Source organism: Agrilus planipennis, unplaced genomic scaffold (genome assembly GCF_000699045.2).
Source record: "Agrilus planipennis isolate EAB-ADULT unplaced genomic scaffold, Apla_2.0 scaffold27, whole genome shotgun sequence".
Taxonomy (NCBI): domain Eukaryota; kingdom Metazoa; phylum Arthropoda; class Insecta; order Coleoptera; family Buprestidae; genus Agrilus; species Agrilus planipennis.
In genome coordinates, this window is record NW_020439094.1 from 765,335 (window position 1) to 785,197 (window position 19,863).

The window sequence follows — 19,863 nt, forward strand, 5'->3', positions numbered from 1 at the left end:
GTAATAACCTTATTTCAGTATGTTGGTACTGTCTAGTCATTTTCACAGAAAATATTAAGTTGTGCGTTGCAATTATCTGAGGAAATGAGAAAATGTATCGGGTTGTTCGGAGTCATTTGGTTTTTTTTTTTTGTGGAAATGAAAGACAGTTTCCGTATAATAAACAAATACTTTATTAAATTATATATTGACCGTTCTGGTCCAACACCTTTTGCCATCTTTCTGGTAGTAGCATAATTCCACGCTCATAAAATTTTTGGTCTTTGCTGGCAAAAAACTGATCGAGGAGGTTTTTGACCTCCTCATTTGAGGTGAAGGTTTTACCGTCTAAAAAATTTTGGAGTGACCGGAACAAATAATAATCCGATGGTGCCAGGTCTGGAGAATATGGTGGGTGTAGCATTGTATCCCATTCAAGCTGTAAAAGCTTTTGGCGAGTGACCAAACTTGTGTGAGGTCTCGCGTTGTCTTGGTGAAACACTACACCTTTCCTGTTGATTAGTTCTGACCTTTTCTGTTGAAGTGCATCATTCAGTTTGTCCAGCTGATGACAGTAGACTTCCGAATTAATCGTTGTGTTATCCGGTAAAAGCTCAAAAAAAACGATTCCTTTAAAATCCCACCAAACAGACAGCATCACCTTTTTTTGGTGAATATCGGCTTTGGAAATGGTTTGAGCCGGTTCATCTTTTTTGCTCCATGACCTCTTGCGTTTGACGTTGTTGTATACAACCCATTTTTCGTCCCCAGTGATGATGCGCTTCAAAAACGGATCATTTTCGTGACGTTTGAGAAGCGAATCGCAGACGTCAATGCGGCGACACAGATTTCTCTCTGTGAGAACATGGGGAACCCATACATCGAGCTTCGAGGATAATCCCAGGCCTTTCAAGTGGTCATAAACTGTTGAATTTGATAAATTTAACCTCAATCCGATCTCACGTGTTGTTATTCGCCGGTTCACATCAACTAATGCCTTTATCGCGTCTTTATCAGCTTCAACCGGCCTTCCCGAACGTGGTGCATCTTCGACATCAAAATTGCCGGATCGAAATTTAGCGAACCAGTTCTGACACTGGCGTACTGTCAACACACCTTCTCCATACAAAAAAAAAAAAACTTTGGGTGTTTCATGCTAAGCAATGGTCTAGACCTCTAGGCCATGCCGCTCGGTCTCCATACACATCAGTCAATTTCTTTCTGGCTTGAACAGCATTTTTACCCTTTCTGTTGTACAACAGTAAGATATGTCGAAAATGCTGCTTATCGCTCTCCATATTTAAAAGGGCACCAACGAAAAACTACTGCGTAGAATTAATTGGAATTTTATACACACAAGCCTTGCTATATGAGCTCAAAGCATATAAAAATTATACGTCTCAAATGTGAAGTTGGGGGCAAAAAAATACAATTAAATCCTCTGCCGGGAAAAAACGAAGTGACTTTAAATTCTAGGCTTTCCAAAAAGCAGAAATTATTCCTTCATCACTTTGAAAACTAAACAAAAATCTTTTATTAATGGGCTTTTTTAAGCAATTGCAAACAAAACAAGTTTGTAATGGACACAAAAAAGAGATAGTTAAAGGTAAACAAATTTCTGAGATATTAATATCGGAAAAGTAGCAAAACTGGAGAGAGAGAGAAGAAATTGAATTTTATTATATATATAAACAGCAGATAACACTGAGTACATGCGCTCTATAGGAGATACAGTGATAAACAGCAAAATCTGAAACCTTAACAAGCCTTTGCGTAGCGAAGAAACAGGGTAAACATCTTCTTTAATAAATACTCTCACGATCAATTAATGATAAACAATGATTTACCAAGACGTTACGTGAAGACAGATATTTAATATATTTAATGATCAAAGTGTCGCCTCATTGCATTTACTTTAAAATACACTCTTTTTGTAACGTTTAATGTATTTCAGCAGAGGTTTCACTTCAAAAAAAACTTTTTAGTCGGTCGTCGCATATCGTCTAATCATCACCATCATAGTCCTAAGACTGGTTGGATACGCACCTTCACTCTTTCTTATCCTGAGCTAATCTTAGCATTTCCCTAAAACTAGAACTACCCATATCCTTAACTATTTGCGAACAGTAATCTAATCTAGGCCTGCCTGTACTTCTCTTAACTCTGCCACTAATATGTCTAGGGTTGCCACCCGTACTTTATTATAATAAAAGTAAGTATTGTAGTTTATTTCGACTGTGCGTACGTTATACTTTACAAGACACATAAAGTACGCAAAAATATTTCATTTAAGGCCTTAAGTAAACATCGTAATTTTGTAAGCGATTATTCGAAATCCAGAGTATTTTTACATCAATAATATTTAACAGAAAAAATAGCAAGCCATATTTACGGGACAACCTGATTTCCCAAATCTACTCAAGGTAGTGTCACTTTTGCTGTCCGTTCCGGCCACTTCAACATTTACAGAAAGAGTATTCTCTGTTATGAACGCAAAGTGGCGGGACGGCAAAAATAAAGCTACATTAAAACTAATTACAAATGAAGTTTTGGTTTACTTAATTCTTTGTTTGCCATGTTTAGAGGCTTATTAATGTATTTAAGAGCGACAGCAATTTGTTACTGCCTGCTAAGTGTAACAAAAAAAAATATGTTTAAAAACAAAAAGTAAAATACTTTATTTTTGTGTTGAGTACTTTTTTTTTTAACCTTTTAGTCGAGAAATACTTTATGTAAAGCCTGAAAAGGTGGCAACCCTAAATATGTCTCTGACTAGACCTTCATGCCTCAGAAGGTGTCCTACTAACCTATCTCGCCTATTTCTTATTGACTTCCATAGAGTCCTCTGTTCTCCTATTCTTTCTAATACTTCTTCATCTCTGACCTTCTTTATCGATGGTATTCTAATCATTCGCCTGTAACACGACATTTCGAACGCTTCTAACCTTTTCTTTTCCGCCACGCCCACTATCACATGTTTCGCACCCGAACAGCGCCGCGCTCTAAACATAGACTTTTAATATTGATGAAATACTTTGGAAAATTATTTTTATAAGCAAACACTTGGAGCGTTTCTCACCACTTTTTTGTTAATCATACCTGATGCTTTTTCTAACGGCTTCTTTAAATGTTACAATTAGGTTCACAGTATTCAAAAGGAAAGTAGCCATTTCTGAGGGTGGAGTGTTGGAGATGGGGATTTATACATAATAAATATAATAACTTTTAAAAAATAATGAAAGACTTTTTAAACTGATCAGAAATGAAAGAAATATAAAAAGGTCGTAGTCGTGGATAACATTAGCCTACAAAAAACCCTTAGGTTAGGTTGCGCTTTGCTTAGGTTAGGCTTGCTCTTAATATTTGTGATTTTCAAGTTTCCAAAGCTCAAAACTATCCCGAAGGAAATTCACTACAGTGAACTCCACATCCATACCATAATATCATCGAAACGGGAGGGACGAATACTGATTGAGATTTTACCACTATTTTAATGTAGAATTCTAAATTTAATTTAAGAAGCACATATATGTATACATATCTAAAGAATATCCTGCATACTTACTTACACGATTTCTTAAAAATTCCCAACATGGACACATACGTGATTGTTACGTGTACATTTTACTGCACATGCTTGCTCAACGGTATGCTCCACGTGAATTCTTATGCTCAATTGTTTTCGAAACAACGAAAGCAGACGTAGAAAAATATGACTTCCAATTATTTCATACAGATACTGTTACACATGTTTTATAATATGAGTTCCATAGAACTCGTTTAAAAGTAGCCGTAAAATTACACAACCGATTATTTTCTAATGAGAAAAATCATTCAAATTTTAAATGACAATAAAATGGATGCTACTGGAGAATTAAAGTTAAATAATGTGTAGTGAAAAAAATTAATTTACTTTAATATATTGAACACCCTACAAAAATTCTTCTAAAATGTTCTTATCATTGTTGATAATGATATTGGATGAATTTAAACGATTTTTCCATTCCAAGATGTTTATTTATTGAAATGAGTAAGACTATGAGACTATTCTGTTACCTAGCTTCGTAACCCTTGTCAATCTAATAAATCACTCACATAAATCTATAATAAAAAGATAAAAACACTAGGTATATCATAAAACGATGATCTCTGTCACTACATCATAAAGTCGTCAGTCCTAAGACTGGTTGGACACGCACTTCCATTCCTTCTTACCCTGAGCTAATCTTTGCATTTCCTTAAAACTACAACATCCGACATCCTTAACTATTTGCGAACAGTAATCTACCCCTACTCCTCTTAATCCCTGTTTCTTTCTCTAATATGTCTCTTACTAGACCTTCATGCCTGAGAAGGTGTCCTACCAACCTATTACGTCTATTTTTTATTGACTTCCATACAGTCCTCTGTTCTCCTATTCTTTCTAATAACTCTTCATTTCTAACCTTCTCTATCCACGGTATCTTTATTATTCACCGGTACCACCACATTTCGAACGCTTCTAACCTTTTATTTTCCGCCGCGCCCACTGTCCCTGTTTAGCACCCGCACAGCGTCGCGCCCCAAGAATAAGAAGGGCAAGACAGAAGAAATAATTAAGTCATAATTTTAGCAACTGATAGATGTTGTTACATATTTGTAGATACTTTTTAATTCTCAGCATGTTTTCATTATTAAGGTTTATGCTATTTTCAAAAATAACTTACACACATTTCAAGTTTTATGTCAAAACTTGTACATAACTGTCAAATCATTAAGTCTGATGATACCTATCATTGTGTGTTTTAGACTATGCAGGACTTTTTATAAGGAGTTATTGTTTTTCGTAAGTTTAATAATAAAAAGTTCCCATATGCTGCCAACTTAAGTCGACACTCAGTATATTTGTATAAAGATGAATTAATTTTTAGTTTTTTTTTTATAAAAAATTTGTTTGCAGTTCTCTTTCAGTACCTACTTCTTTAATACATTACGACATACGCAACTAGTTATACAGGGTGTTTTTTCAAAAAACATTTTAACTCTGTCAAACACAATATCATAAAGTGTATTTTGCTAGTTGCCAATGGTCGGATTGGGCGTCGAGGTGGGGCTGACAATTACCTATATTTTTTATTTTCAATTTTCAGAGATGATGAGTAATAAGTAAAATAACCAAAAATGAAATTGTTTTGCAATATATAGCTTCCATTTCTTTCCTTAACTTCTATTATATGTAGAAATCAAGTCTAAATAAGGGTTGCAAAGTGTACTGGTTGTAAAATCAACACTGACGTTTTGCGGTCTGTTGGGGGGCTTTTTCACGATAAAATTTTTAATAGTAGTACAGTGGTAGTACATGGACAGTGGGCACGGCCTAAAAGAAAACATTAGAAGTCTTCGGAATGTGGTGTTATAGGCGAATGATGAGGATAACGTGGGTAGAAAAGGTTAGAAATTAAGAGGTATTAGAAAGAATAGGAGAACAGAGGACTCTTTGGAAGTCAATAAAAAATAGGCGAGATAGGTTGGTAGGACACCTTNCGCACGGTGGTACTTAACAGAAAGATTGTGATGCGTTTAAAACATTAGTGCTGTTTAATATAATCGTTTAAACATTTTAACTTGTTTTTCTTCAGAACAGTTGGTTTGAAAGAAACCATTAAAACGTTTTAGTTTAAAACAGTTAACAAAACACTTGGATTTTCAGTAGTACGGGTTTTTTCAAAAAGTTTTGTGAGTTCGGTTAGTTTAGAACAGCTTTCAGAGATATAGGAGATATTTTGTAGATAGACATGGTTGAAAAAGTACATTCCAGACATTTACCAAATTATACATTTTCGCTTGTGCTACATAAAAAGAAATAATGTCGACAAAAAATGTGTAATTTTTATGTTTGGTAAGCGTTTTGCTTTACCTGTATAAAAGTACTTCGTATTTATTGCGTTGTTGTTAATCACTAAATGCAATTTCACGTTAAAGGAAACCTTGCTTACGTAAAAACTGATGCACATTTTATCTGAATCCGGTTTATTGTTGAGGAACTCGATCCTGATTTAACAAAAATGCGAACTCGTTTATCGTGCTTATTAAATTACAATTTCGTATCTTGATATACGCGTGTTGCACAATGTAAAAAGTGAATCCTTCGCAAGGACTCTCGAACTGCTGTTTAACAAGCAAGCGGCGTCATCCAGTTAACATATCAGGTGTTAGTCAGGGTTACACGTCCGTACCAATGACGATATCCCGTGATGCGTTTCAATAATAATTTTAACATCTAATTAATTATTAATGCAAATTAGTTTTAGGTCAATGAAACATTATATTACAAATATACACCCCACTTATATTGCTTTGAAGAACAAACCCCACTTTAATTAATTATGAATATGAGAAGGGTTTAAATCAGGCAAGTAGCTATATAAATTGTCAACAAAGTTACATTTGATTATATGTAAGTGGTTTGTTATACTGCAATTAATCAATCGAAAACATTATGTTCAAAGCGGTAAGTAATTTTATTGTTATTACGGTTATTAAAATCTTTAAAATTTTCGGTTATTTACAAACGAAAAGTGTTCCAAGTCCTTATTTCTTATTTCTCCATAATTTAAAAATATTAGATATACAGAGTGGCCCAAAACGTACGCAATATGCTCACTGCAGCCAAACTGTATGTTTAATCGAAATTTTTTTTAAGTAAAACTTATTCCTTATTTCAATACAAAATCTTCTGCCTTATCCAAATTTGATTGATTATGTAGTGTTCAAAAAAAAGACAGAGTAAGGTTTCGTTTAGATAAATGGAAGCCATGTGATATATGGGAAAAATCGAAAAGTTATAGGAAAAAGTAGTTCAGAATACCAAAATATGGGGCTATGCAAAAAAATGGTAGCAGTATTCAAATTTTGTTTTTTATTTTATTGCCATTTAATCGAAACCTTATTTTTTTTTTTTTTTTAGACACTAGAAAATCAATATNGTAATAGTTTTTTATTATTAATTAATATTAATAAATACACATAGCGCAGAGAAATTGTTATTTTTTTAAGCAGCTTTTTAATGAAGGTATGATAGGTTAAAGGATTGCCGTTTAAATGCCTTTCGAAATATACAATTACCCCAACTGTGTTTGTGGCTTTAATTAGTCGTTAATTGTTTAGGCATTTTGTGGAAAACAGTATTAAAACAGTCAAAAAGACGGTTTTTATTCATGAAAGTATCTTTTCTTAATACTTCTTAGTTTATCCCAATCGAAAAGCTCTTTTTCTAGTCTAATCTAACATATAACGTTATTTAAAAATTAATTTCTCTTTACATACATATAATTAAGTCGATTCGATGGGACAAATTGAAAAAAAAGAAATTATAATTTGATGATTGAAAAATGTTTCTTTTCCTTTAATTACTATTTTTTGTCAACAATTAATAAGTTAAAAAAGCCAACTGAATAAATATTGGGAGGATATCCCCGGGCATCCACCACTTTGGCTAGGGTTCTGTGATCAGTTATTATTTTCTTATCTGAATCTAAATTCAAATCATTACCGTTTTGTAAATTTTTGAAATTGATAAACGTTACAGTATGCGCACTGTTATTGAAAAGAAGGTGTTCAATCCAAATTCTCTATAACATTTCTAGTGGTCGCATATGGTGAATGATGAATTAATATATTTAGTATTTTATAAACTAAATTTATTGGGCAATGTGTAATATTATTAAGGTTTCCTTTCAAGAATTTCAAGATAGAAGTTTATTTTATAAATCTTTATTTAGTTCTTGTTTTTACGATTTTGCCATTCAAAGTTCGACCGGACTACCTTAAATAAGGTTGATGTACTCTGGAATGAATTTTACTCCTGGAATTTTTTAATAGTCGACGATATAACTTTTGGCAATTTTCAAAGCAGGAAATTTGTTTTTTTTTTTTATTAAATCGTAGCTCAGCGATTTGTTCTGCATTTGTTTTCTGAACGAAAATGAAAAACGTACACACACACACCGGTTATATTTTAATTTAGCCCTTAAAAATTGTATTATTGAGGTGGTTGAACCTTTCTAAGCGAAGGGAGTATTAAAACTTTTAGAAAATTTTAGAAATAGAACTCTTCAAGCGGATATAAAAATATAAATAAGCTGTTTATTCGCACGGTGGTACTTAACAGAAAGATTGTGATGCGTCAAGTGAAAACTGATGGAAATTCTTTTTCCGGATTCTCCGATATATGTCGCTTCGAGTATATTTCATATTCTTCCGACCTTTTTAGTGGATTTATTTTGTGCTTCCTGCTAATAATTTAAATCTTAACAATACCTTCCCTTCCGCACCTGTAAAATTTGAAAATATGAAGCAATATGGTGACCGATAAACTCACAATTAGACAAAAGAAAATTTCACTACCATCACACACTTTGGTAAAACATGAAATAATACAGATTGATCCTTGACAAAATACCTATTGATCCTTTAAAAAAATACGGCAATAACTTTTATAATTAATGGTAAAACAATCGAGTTCAAAACAAGCAACACCTTAAGGAAGTCATAAACATATTCATAGTTGACGAAAAACGAATGAAATAATCAAAAGTTTATAAGTGCACGTAGAAAATGAAAAACGAAAATTTACCTAAAGATTAAAGCGATATTTACGATTTATCCCACTAAATAAATAATAAGAATTACAATTTGGACCGGAATTTGTAAAAATAAAATCGCAGCAGAAATAACTAGGTATTTTAGTTGATATTATAAATTTAATTGTAATAATTAACAAACGAAATAATTTTTAAAGAAACATTAAATGTGAGATTATTACAAGTTACCTAATAAATTTTAGTATTTCTACGGCAAATTCAGTCATATACAATCGAAAATTGTAATTTTTGTGTTGTCATAAAAATTTAGTTTTCTCCGTGTAAAAAATCTGAAAACATACATAGGATTGACAGCACGGAACTTCGAAATAAGAACTAACAAACACAAAAGGAGCTACAATCTAAAAAAGACAGATTCCACTTATTCTAACCAGAAAAAAAAAAGAAAATTATAATTTGACAAGAAACATATACAGAACAAAAAGCTATTAATTAAATCTACTGGAAGAAGCAACTAACAGATATAAATATAAATAAAATGTAGACTTACTTCCCAAATCTATTCCTGAATATCTTTTACCTCCACGTTAAATAAGATTGCAATTAAGTGATTGTAAATTCTCCGCATTCTCTAACACATTTAATTGGTTTTAGTGGTTTTCCTTATATAGTTAACCAACCATGCTCGAAGCTTCAACCGTTTGCTTTTCAGTTTGACTATAAAAATCATTTTTTATCATATCATTTATCCGTGAATTAATTTTAATATGCGATTCATATTTGCCAACGCAGACCTTTTTACGGACGGTTTTAAAAAATGCTGCAATTTTTCTATAGAAAGCATTCATAAGTCTCTTACTGTTACGGAAGCTTTCGTAAGAAACGCGTTCGCTCGACCGTTTTTTCGTCACTAATTTTGTAAAATTGGTTTCCACGAAATGCATATACAGGCTGTGAAGGTCCATTCTAAATATTGGTAAAAGAATTTTTGAAATCGGATGTTTAGCACTGAAGTCCTTTAGTGTGATTCTAGATGCCAACCACAGTAGTTGGCGAAACGTCGGTTAAATGACTCCATCGGTGTTCTCACAGTAGAAGAAGACAATACCACGGTTATCAAACTCGAATGACAAAAGTTATTCATACCACTCTGAAACTGTTACTAATAGTTTAAGAGGCTATTTTTCATTTGTACTCTTAAAAAAGGACTAGTCGTCCGAAACAATTATTGTAGAGTTGTTAAATACAAAATTTCAACGCTTTTCTAACCAATTCAAACTTTATAAATACATAAGTTCTGGCTTTAAGTAAGAGGGAGTGAATAATTGTCACCCTTCAAACAGTTTCTTTTTTAGTTACTTTTATTTTGATCTTCCAGATATAAAACTCTATATTAACAGAAGTCAGTTTTGTTCACCTAAATCTCTTTTTCGTGCCTGTGAACGGCCCACTAGATGAAAAAGAATATCGCATACACATTTTTGTGTATTACTGTTTGAGTCCGTTAACACCCTAATTAAGGCGCTAATAAAAGTAGTAATTTCATTTCCTTCTGATTTGTCTGTTTCCCTTTCTTATTATATAAGCACATTTTATTACATTGTTAAATAACTTCTGGAGCGACGACCTAGCAATGTTCTTAAAACGCAATTAGAAAGCGTAGGTATACTGACAATAAATAGACAAATATTATTTTTGCAGTTACAATACACAAAATCAATCAATTTTCTAAGAAGATGTTACTAGTACGGCAGCAGTGTCCTATTTTCGATACTCATTGAACTGCACCAGTCGAAAATGTTGTATTACTTTAGTGGACAATTTTGTTGGAGGAGACGGGCTTCGACAAGTCCTTGCCTAATGTTTTTAGAACTATATGTAATAGCTGTCTAATTTGATAGATTAGAATTCCCTACTTCATACAAAAGTAAAGTGTAGTATTCCACATAATAATCATCATCATAAGGTCTTCAGTCCTAAGACTGGTTAGAAACGCACCTCCACCACCTTTTTCTATTATAAATTAAACTTCGCATTTCCCTAAAACCAGAACAGCCCACATCCTTTACTATTTGCGAACAGTAATCTAATCTAGGTTTACCTCTACCCCTCCTAACTCCCATTTCTGCCTCTAATATGTTTCCGACTAGACCTTCATGCCTGAGAAAGTCTCCTACTAACCTATCTCGACTATTTCTTATTGACCTCTTCATTTCTAACTTCGAACTCTTTAACCTTTTCTTTTCCGCCGCGCCCGCTGTCCATGTTTCGCACCCGTACACCGCCGCGCTCCAAACATACATTTTTTTTTTCATATATCACATACGAGCTAAATTTTATTGCATCAATATTCACAATTGACAGAATAATAAAATAATTGAAAACAAATTTCAGGTGATTCTTTTCGCTCTCTTGGCTTTAGCCGCTGCAGTTCCTGCTCCAGAGCCTGAAGCAAATCCAGAACCCAAACCATCTCCGAAAGCCGATCCATCTATTATTGCGGCTGCTCCAGTAGTGGCTGCTTACAGCGCCCCTGTGGTTGCTGCTCCAGCTTACTCATACGCGTACTCTTCGTACGTTGCTGCACCAGTTGCTTACGCTGCTCCCTACGCATATCCTGCTGCATATTCTGCACCCCTTGTTTACGTATAACGCAATGACTGTTGAATAAACGATATGTGTTAATTAAAAAATTGTTTCATTTGTTAAGCTTATGTTAAACCTGTTAGTACTCAATAAAATCAACAAAATTTGGATCAATCGTTCAAACGTTGGCAAAACTTGAAAATATGAATTATAATACTCCAATTTTATGGAATTATTTAAATTATTTTTCTAAAGAGACGAATTCAGAGAAATGCAATCAAAAGGGTAATTGACGCTTTTTGAAATCACTAGCTGACCTCATGATAAGTACAGGCCTTGGCAATCATTTATTACAAAATAATACTAAGGTTCTTTTGAGTTGTGACTCGTTTTCAAAATTATAGTTTCATTTTATTTGTAAAAAACAAATTATTTGAAAAGTATAATAACAAAGCTATAGACAAAATCGCCTTAAGTTAAACACCTGTATATGGTTTTGATTGGTATCAAATAAAAGGTATAGGTGTATCTATATGTGCAGAAAAATCAATAAGTTGAACAACTAGTAAGGAAGGGTTTACTGGCTATTCAAAATGCGCCACCTGAAATAACGAGAAACGTAAAAATTTTAAAGTTTCGTCAAAACAAAATAAACAAAAAAAAAAGAAAATTTTAACTTAATTGATGTAACTAGACAAAGCCAGGCTCCNGGTTAACTACATTTTTGTAAATGATTTCTGTCCGATGAGTGTTAACTAAAATAAAATTTAACAATGTTGTGTATAGGTACAAAAAAATACTGTCACTTCTCAAAAATATTAAATAGTTTTAAACCACATCTTATTCTTAGTCATATATTCCGTTTTTGTCAGTTAGGCTATTAAATTAACTAACAGTAAATAAATAATTGTTTTATAAAAATTTCCACTTGGTAATTATTTTATTTGGGCCTTAGAACAAGTACTTTTCACAATAGACAATAGAAAATACACATTGAAAAAAAGTTCTCTTGATTAATACTTAAAGGATTATTATTTATCAAGCTATCTGGTGAAACTATACGACCTCTGTGTTATTTCCTCATAATAAATTGTAATAAATTGAAGAATCTTAATTGTTTTCCTGGAATTGTCATTTTTACTACACATTAAGCAACAGCTTCTATAATACATTATTAATTTCCGTTTTATGGTAGAATTGTCTCCCTTTTCCTTACTGATTTTTTTTTTATAAAAAATTTGTTTGCAGTTCTCTTTCAGTACCTACTTCTTTAATACATTACGACATACGCAACTAGTTATACAGGGTGTTTTTTCAAAAAACATTTTAACTCTGTCAAACACAATATCATAAAGTGTATTTTGCTAGTTGCCAATGGTCGGATTGGGCGTCGAGGTGGGGCTGACAATTACCTATATTTTTTATTTTCAATTTTCAGAGATGATGAGTAATAAGTAAAATAACCAAAAATGAAATTGTTTTGCAATATATAGCTTCCATTTCTTTCCTTAACTTCTATTATATGTAGAAATCAAGTCTAAATAAGGGTTGCAAAGTGTACTGGTTGTAAAATCAACACTGACGTTTTGCGGTCTGTTGGGGGGCTTTTTCACGATAAAATTTTTAATAGTAGTACAGTGGTAGTACATGGACAGTGGGCACGGCCTAAAAGAAAACATTAGAAGTCTTCGGAATGTGGTGTTATAGGCGAATGATGAGGATAACGTGGGTAGAAAAGGTTAGAAATTAAGAGGTATTAGAAAGAATAGGAGAACAGAGGACTCTTTGGAAGTCAATAAAAAATAGGCGAGATAGGTTGGTAGGACACCTTCTCAGGCATGAAGGTCTAGTCAGAGACATATTAGAGACAGAAATAGGAGTAAAGAGGGGTAGAGGTAGACCTAGATTGGGTTACTGTTCGTAAATAGTTAAGGATGTTGGTTGTTCTAGTTTTAGGGAATTGCGAAGTTTAGCTCAGGATAGGAAAGAGTGGAGGTACGTGTCCAACCAGTCTTAGCACTGACGACCTTATGATGATGATGAAGTGGTAGTAGGGATTGACGATTCAAACAATCGCAATCTGTAGTTACATTTGCTTTAAAAATCGCTTGACATTTGAAGGTTTCGCTTGTAACGGAACAATTAACGGTAGAACAACAAAAAAGAAGACAATAAACTTTAAATTAAATCAAACCGATCAATTGTTTAAATTAATAAAATTTATATGATATAAAAGCTTGACGCAAGAGCTACGTCTGTAAATAAATGTATGTATGTATTTGAAAAAATAAATTAAAAAAACTTGTGAAATACTTTCTTCAATTATATAGGACAAATTATCAAAGTACTATTAATTTTTTAAAAGTTGCTAGCATTTTATTTATTTATAAGTTTAGTAGTTGGTGCATGTTCTAGAAAAAATCATTGATAAATAATATGCACATTTATGGTAAGTATACCCAATAGACATTGACCGATTCTTTCACTTTAATATTATAAAATATTAAAGTTGTTTGGCCCACTTTTGATGTATCTACACTATATATTTTCAAGGAATCAAATTTGGAACATGCATTAATAGTAGACCCAATAAACTAACTAATATATTTTAAATTTAATTATTACATTTTGCAACACAAAGTCTGATATTGACGACCTATGCACATACGAGTATATAATATTGCATTAACTGTAGGGTCTGGGAAAAATAGATTCTCAGCATTAGCACCAGGAATAATTGCCAGATTTATTGTGGAAATTCGTAAGGCCGTCAGTCCTAAGACTGGTTGGACACGCACCTCCACTCCTTCCTATCTTGAGTTAATCTTCGCATTTCCCTAAAATTAGAACAACCCACATCCTTAAGTATTTGTGAACAGTAATCTGATCTAGGTCTACCTCTACTCTAATTAATTCCTGTGTCTACCTCTAAAGTGTCTCTGACCAGACCTTTATGCTTGAGAAGGTGCTCTACCAACTTATCTCGGCTATTCCCTAGACCAAAATTTTCAGTCTCTCTCCAGTCTCTCAGAGTCTTTCACAATTTTTCAGCGTCTCTCACAATCTCTCAGTTATTGCCTGGGTGTTTTTATGGATCTCTCACAGTCTCTGTATGAGAGTAACGAACGATTAAATTGTTAATTCAAAGATTCAAGTCTCTCGTTCAGATATTCGAGTCCATCGTTCAGAGATTCGAGTTTCTCCTTCATAGACTGGATACGAAATAAACAGTTTTTTTGACAGTCTCTCGACAGTCTCAGCGACACCAGAGAGACTCGATGAAAGACGGAGACTCGAGTCTCGCTTTCAGAGACTGAGAGACTGAACATTTTTATCTCTTGATTTCTTATTGACTTCCATAGAGTCATCTGTTCTCCTATTCTTTTTAATACCACTTAATTTCTAACCTTCGCTATGCACGATATCCTCATCATCCGCCTATAACACCACATTTCGAACGCTTCTAATCTTTTCTATTCCGCCGCGCCCACTGTGTATGGTTCGAACCCGTACAGCGCCGCGCTCCAAATACACCTTTTAGAACATTTTTAGAATTTCTAATTTAAAAGGTTTTCTTAGAGACCTGACGAAGTTAAGAAACTGAATATTGGGATGCTAAAGGATCATTCGTTAATCTGTAATTTGTGGCAATTAATTTGTAAGGGGTATATTTCACCAACAGGGACCTGAAAAACTGACAAAAATTAAAAACAGCAACAACATGTAGGATGTGGGGTGGTAGGTTCAGCAAAATCGACGAAATTTAAATTTATATTACAAAGATTTGTCTTTCGGAGATGCCTACATTATTTACTTTATTAATCTAAAACAAGTTTTCCATACATTCTTCGACCAGTCAAAAAAATATATCATTTCTCAATCTTAACTTTAAGTAGTTACTATTCAAATATTCATACAACCGGAATTTCTTTGTCATTTTTATGATTAAAATATTTTGTGTGCTCTTCGAATTATATATTTGATGTAATAAAAGGTTTTGTCTTTTTTTATTAAAAGTTATATTGTATGTTGTCAAAATGACAATCAAACTTACACTATAAGTTATTACATTAATTTTTTTTAACTTTAATTATTAAAAATACAAAAACATAAACCAACGTTGTCATAGTTTAAATGAAGAACTCTCTTTTAAATTCAGTTAGTTTACTTTTTATAAGAATGTCCTCCTGTTTTACTAGTGCACCCTAAGAATATACGTACGTAATACCCCTTGCAATACTCTTAAAATAACAGAAATTAACTTGAGAGAAACTTACGTAATACGTTTGCAATACTTTCCTAACGAGAACTTAAGTTAATAAGCCGGGGAAAATATCGTCATGTGAACGTTTCAGCGTCAGGCACATCTGGCATCTGTTTGCTATTTAGTTCAGTTTGTTAATACTAAGGTCTTTTGTGTTTGGATAGGGGTACCGACCTACAATTGAACAAATTTCTTTCAATTTTAAATTCTATAAATAAAAACATTTCGCTTAAAATTGAAAAAGAGTCTAACAATACTATCGATTTCCTTGACATTCCCATATCCAAAAACTTCACACAATTCCTACTACCCTAAACAAACTAAGTATGCAGTTTTTCATAGTCTTATAGACTTATCAACGTACCCTTATCAGTCTCAGACTTTGACATCGAATTACAAACAATAAAATACATTGAAATTGTAAATAGATATTTCACTATTCTAATTGATAAAATGTTAAATAATAAATTGAAAAAACAAGTCAAAAAATTATTGTACAACAACGGTCCCCGGTGTCAACAAAAATTTATCTATAGAAACATTCAATTTATAAATAAGTTTAGCTGTGAATTCAAGCATCTGATTTAAAAATGATTCAATTGTAACATTATCGACAGTGGCTCTAAAAATCTGGAAAACTTCCTATCCAATCACAAAGATATGGTCCCGATTATCAAAAAAAGCGGTGTTTACTAAATTTTTTGAAACTCGTGTGTGATGCCACCTACATTGGACAGTCTGGTAGAGCTTCATCTATACGCGTAAAGTAACATTTGTCTGCAATAAAAAATAAAACAGCAACTCCAGTTGGATGGCCAAACACTGTATAAATCAAAAACATTGGTAACGTAAAAGTACTATACAGTAAGAGTTCCATATTCGCGGTTTCCTTATTCGCGTTTTCACTATTCGCGGGTGAAAAAATTGCAACCCAGTTCCTGTATTCGCGGTTAAAAATATCATTATTCACGGTTGCAATCGGTAAACAGAAAAGAATTCGATGTCATTTATTAAGGGGATTGACCGCAATAAACCGCTCGTGCCTAGTGTGAATTTTTCCGAGAACATGGGTTTCTATTCTAAACATTGTGATTTAATGCTGCGAGATAAATATGTGATTTTTTGTATAGTAACAGGCAAAGGTTCACGCTAACACGTTACGTTTTTGGTTTTCAATAATATAGTCATTAGAAGCTTCTAAAAGTTCTTAATTTTGATGCTTCTTGTAGAACACGTATCTTCAAAAGAAATTAAAAAATGGCCTTCGACAGGCTTTAGAACAAAGCTTTAACTATGTTACTATAAAATTTCAAACCTCTGTTCCAAACATTAAACTCATTATATCTAGAGCCGATAACCATGTTTTTACTCTACGGCGGGAGTACTACTGAATCAACATCTTTTAAGTATGTAGGTACTGTTGGTACGTGCCGAGGCAGCTTTTATGAAAGATATAACCGAATAAACAGAAAAGGATTCAGTGTTATTTTTCAACGTATCGGCATCTTTTAAATACTGTTGGCTCGTGCCGAGGCGAATTTTATAAAAGATGTAACCGAGTGGACTAATTTCAAAATTCAAAACAAGAGAAAATCACTAAATTTTTTAAACTCTTGCTTATAGCTAATTATAACGATTTTATTTTGATACATATTGGTTTTATTTTGGAATCTTAGAACGTATCCCCTATGATTCCATACTAATTACCATTCCATATCCACGGTTTCTGTTCGCGTTACATTTATGGAAAGTATACCCCGCGAATAAAGAGCTTTTACTGTAGTAAGTCAATTTTCCTTTAACGAATTTTTGATTCAACTCCTATATGGGCAAACAAACCGCCTTATCCAAGCATACTTGTATCATCGTTACTAACCCCTCCGGAAGGTAGTTTTCGATTAAACAACCCTACGTCCTGTCACAACTCGTTCTCCAGAACCCTACAGACAGGTCGATATAGATACATACATACGTGCGCCTAGAGTAATTATTTCAAACGGGATTCAAGTCATCTTACGTCTCTCGCGTCGAAATGGAATTGTGTAAACCGCTACTTGAAGGGTATTTCTTCCTCCCTCTGAATGGAATTAAATTACGTGGAAGTGTCTTTGATGAAAAGATTAACTACAGTTTGAGCGTTATCCTCTCCGAATCCTCCGACTTTCCCTGCGACTGGGNCAGCGAGCGAATTAATTTTATTAAAAATTTTAGACTAATCGTATTAAGTAAATTTATAATTTTCTTTTTAAATGAACCCACAGTAAATTAGAGCTACTAATGCATCAATTGAAACGTTAATTAGTGATGAGAAAAGCAAGATCAATACTGTCCCAGTGTTGGTATTCGCTTTGGTCTTGCTTATTCGGTCTTAGTCTTGATCTTGCGTGTCTTGATTTTGCTCTTTTGTTCTGTTACTTACGTTTTTCTAGTAATTTTTATAATCACAGACTTTTCTATTTACTGACACAATAATAGTCTTAAATGATGAAATTGTCTGTCATACATGCGAGCTTGTAATGACTTTTAAAGAAAATAATGTCAATAGTTGTGAGAATTATGAAAATCCGAGAACTTACCCTTTTTCCAATGCATAAAATGACCTTTTAGGGAACAACAGGAAGTAAAAAATAGCGAATAAAAATTAGTTAGTCTCTGTATTTAAACCAAATGTGTTATCCAGACATAGGAACAAAGAACACTGACTCCGATGCGATTCTTGTATATAACTTTTTTTGAAAGAGTGATAACGTTTCTTTTTTTTATATTTAGTGTTAAAATCTAGTAAAGCAAACAGAAAAATTCAAATACTGAAAATATTTTTGTTCCAAGAAAAGAATATTCCTATATTAAAGTTGCTTCATATAGTTTAACTCATAAATCCATCGGAAGTAACAATTTTTGGTTTAGTCTTGCGTATTTGGTCTTGGTGTTGGTCTTGTATTTTCGGTCTTAGTTTTAGTATTGGTCTTGTTCGTTGGGTCTTGATATTGCTAGTATAAAGATAGTCTTATTCTTGATCTTGGTCTTGTATTTCCGCAAGATCAAGACTGCAATAAAGTTCAAGGTATGATACGTTTGCATCATACCATTTGTACAGAATCGGGATTACTTGGAAGATATTATTATTGGTAAAGGTCTAGATGATGTGGGGGGGGGGTCGATGGAGGAGGTCTCCCCCACCACTGTACCATAAAGAGTTCGTGGCGGTCTCACCCCCATAAAAAGTTATGGGGGTTCAAAGTTAATAAATATGCCAATTTTTATACATTTCTAGGCATGTAAATATTTATATAGTCATTCTTAAACAATATTCAAAGGTAAAACTAATGAAAAATACATAAAAATATTGAGAAAGTTATATAAAACATTATTTAAATATTTTTATCAATAGGGTAGGTTAGGTTAAGTTATCATCATCATCATCTAGACCTTTACCGTTTGTGGTAATAATAGGGACAAAAAAGTATAAAACAAAATAATATTGTTGAAGATATTATTACATAACAAGCAAGAACCGCGTCACGCTTTGCATTTCGTAAAGTTATAGTATTGGCTCCGATTTTGTGAATCCCAATTTTTGTCATATATGTAGGAATTTTATTTTTCGTTTCGGTTATCTCAAGAACTAAAAATGATATCGACGGGGGACCAATCAAATTCGACGCTTAATAACACAACTTAAAACTGATTAGGAACCAAAAAATTAAAAATAAAAAGCAATCTAGCTGAATTTTGCAATTTATAAATTGTATTGTTTATTAATGCAGAATTCAAACATCTTTTAGGTGATATTATTATTATTGCATGTTAGAAGCATTTGTATAAAAATATGATAAGAAATGTATACCAGTACAGAGTAATAATACAATAATATAATAAAATTAACGATACTGAAGCGCCGCGATGTACGGGTGCGAAACAAGGACGGTGCGCGTGGCGGAAAAGAGAAATTTAGATAGAGAAGGTTAGAAATGAAGAGGTATTAGAAAAAATAGGAGAACAGATGACTATATATTTTATATTTGTACTCGCATTTACTCGAAGATTGCTCATTGTTGAAATTAAGCAAATACGTGTTTTGACAATTTTTAAAAATCAACCCTTAAGGATGAAATGTTGTTGCTACATTTGTATTTGAAATCTAAGATGACGACATTACATAAAATTAAAACGTTGTAAGGGTGAATTGGGAGTTAAAAGGTTATATGGAGATACAAAATTAAAAAAATACATACCACTTTGAATTATTTTATTCGATTAAGCTAGCGTCCCTATCACGTTGAGGTTGGCTACGCCGGGATTCGTTTTAAGCAAGTAGATATCCAGACAAGTGGACCTTGTTGGAGCATACGTAATCTTAAAATGTAGCATCGTGCTATAGATGGCGTTTACTGCGCCATGTGTAGTATTTTCTAAACCGCGCTGTTAAGATAGCAGGTAAAAGTTGGTCTG

The 19,863-nt window shown here is 33.0% G+C and overlaps 1 protein-coding gene across 1 annotated transcript; it reads left to right on the forward strand.

Moving 5' to 3' along the window:
• The first annotated feature begins 6,362 nt into the window (after positions 1–6,362).
• Positions 6,363–11,264, forward strand: LOC108735381 (neuropeptide-like 4). Its single transcript, XM_018467318.1, has 2 exons — positions 6,363–6,469; positions 10,956–11,264. Exons 1-2 carry the CDS (start codon positions 6,458–6,460, stop codon positions 11,211–11,213), a joined length of 270 nt encoding a protein of 89 aa, XP_018322820.1. The 5' UTR covers positions 6,363–6,457; the 3' UTR covers positions 11,214–11,264.
• The last annotated feature ends 8,599 nt before the right edge of the window (positions 11,265–19,863 follow it).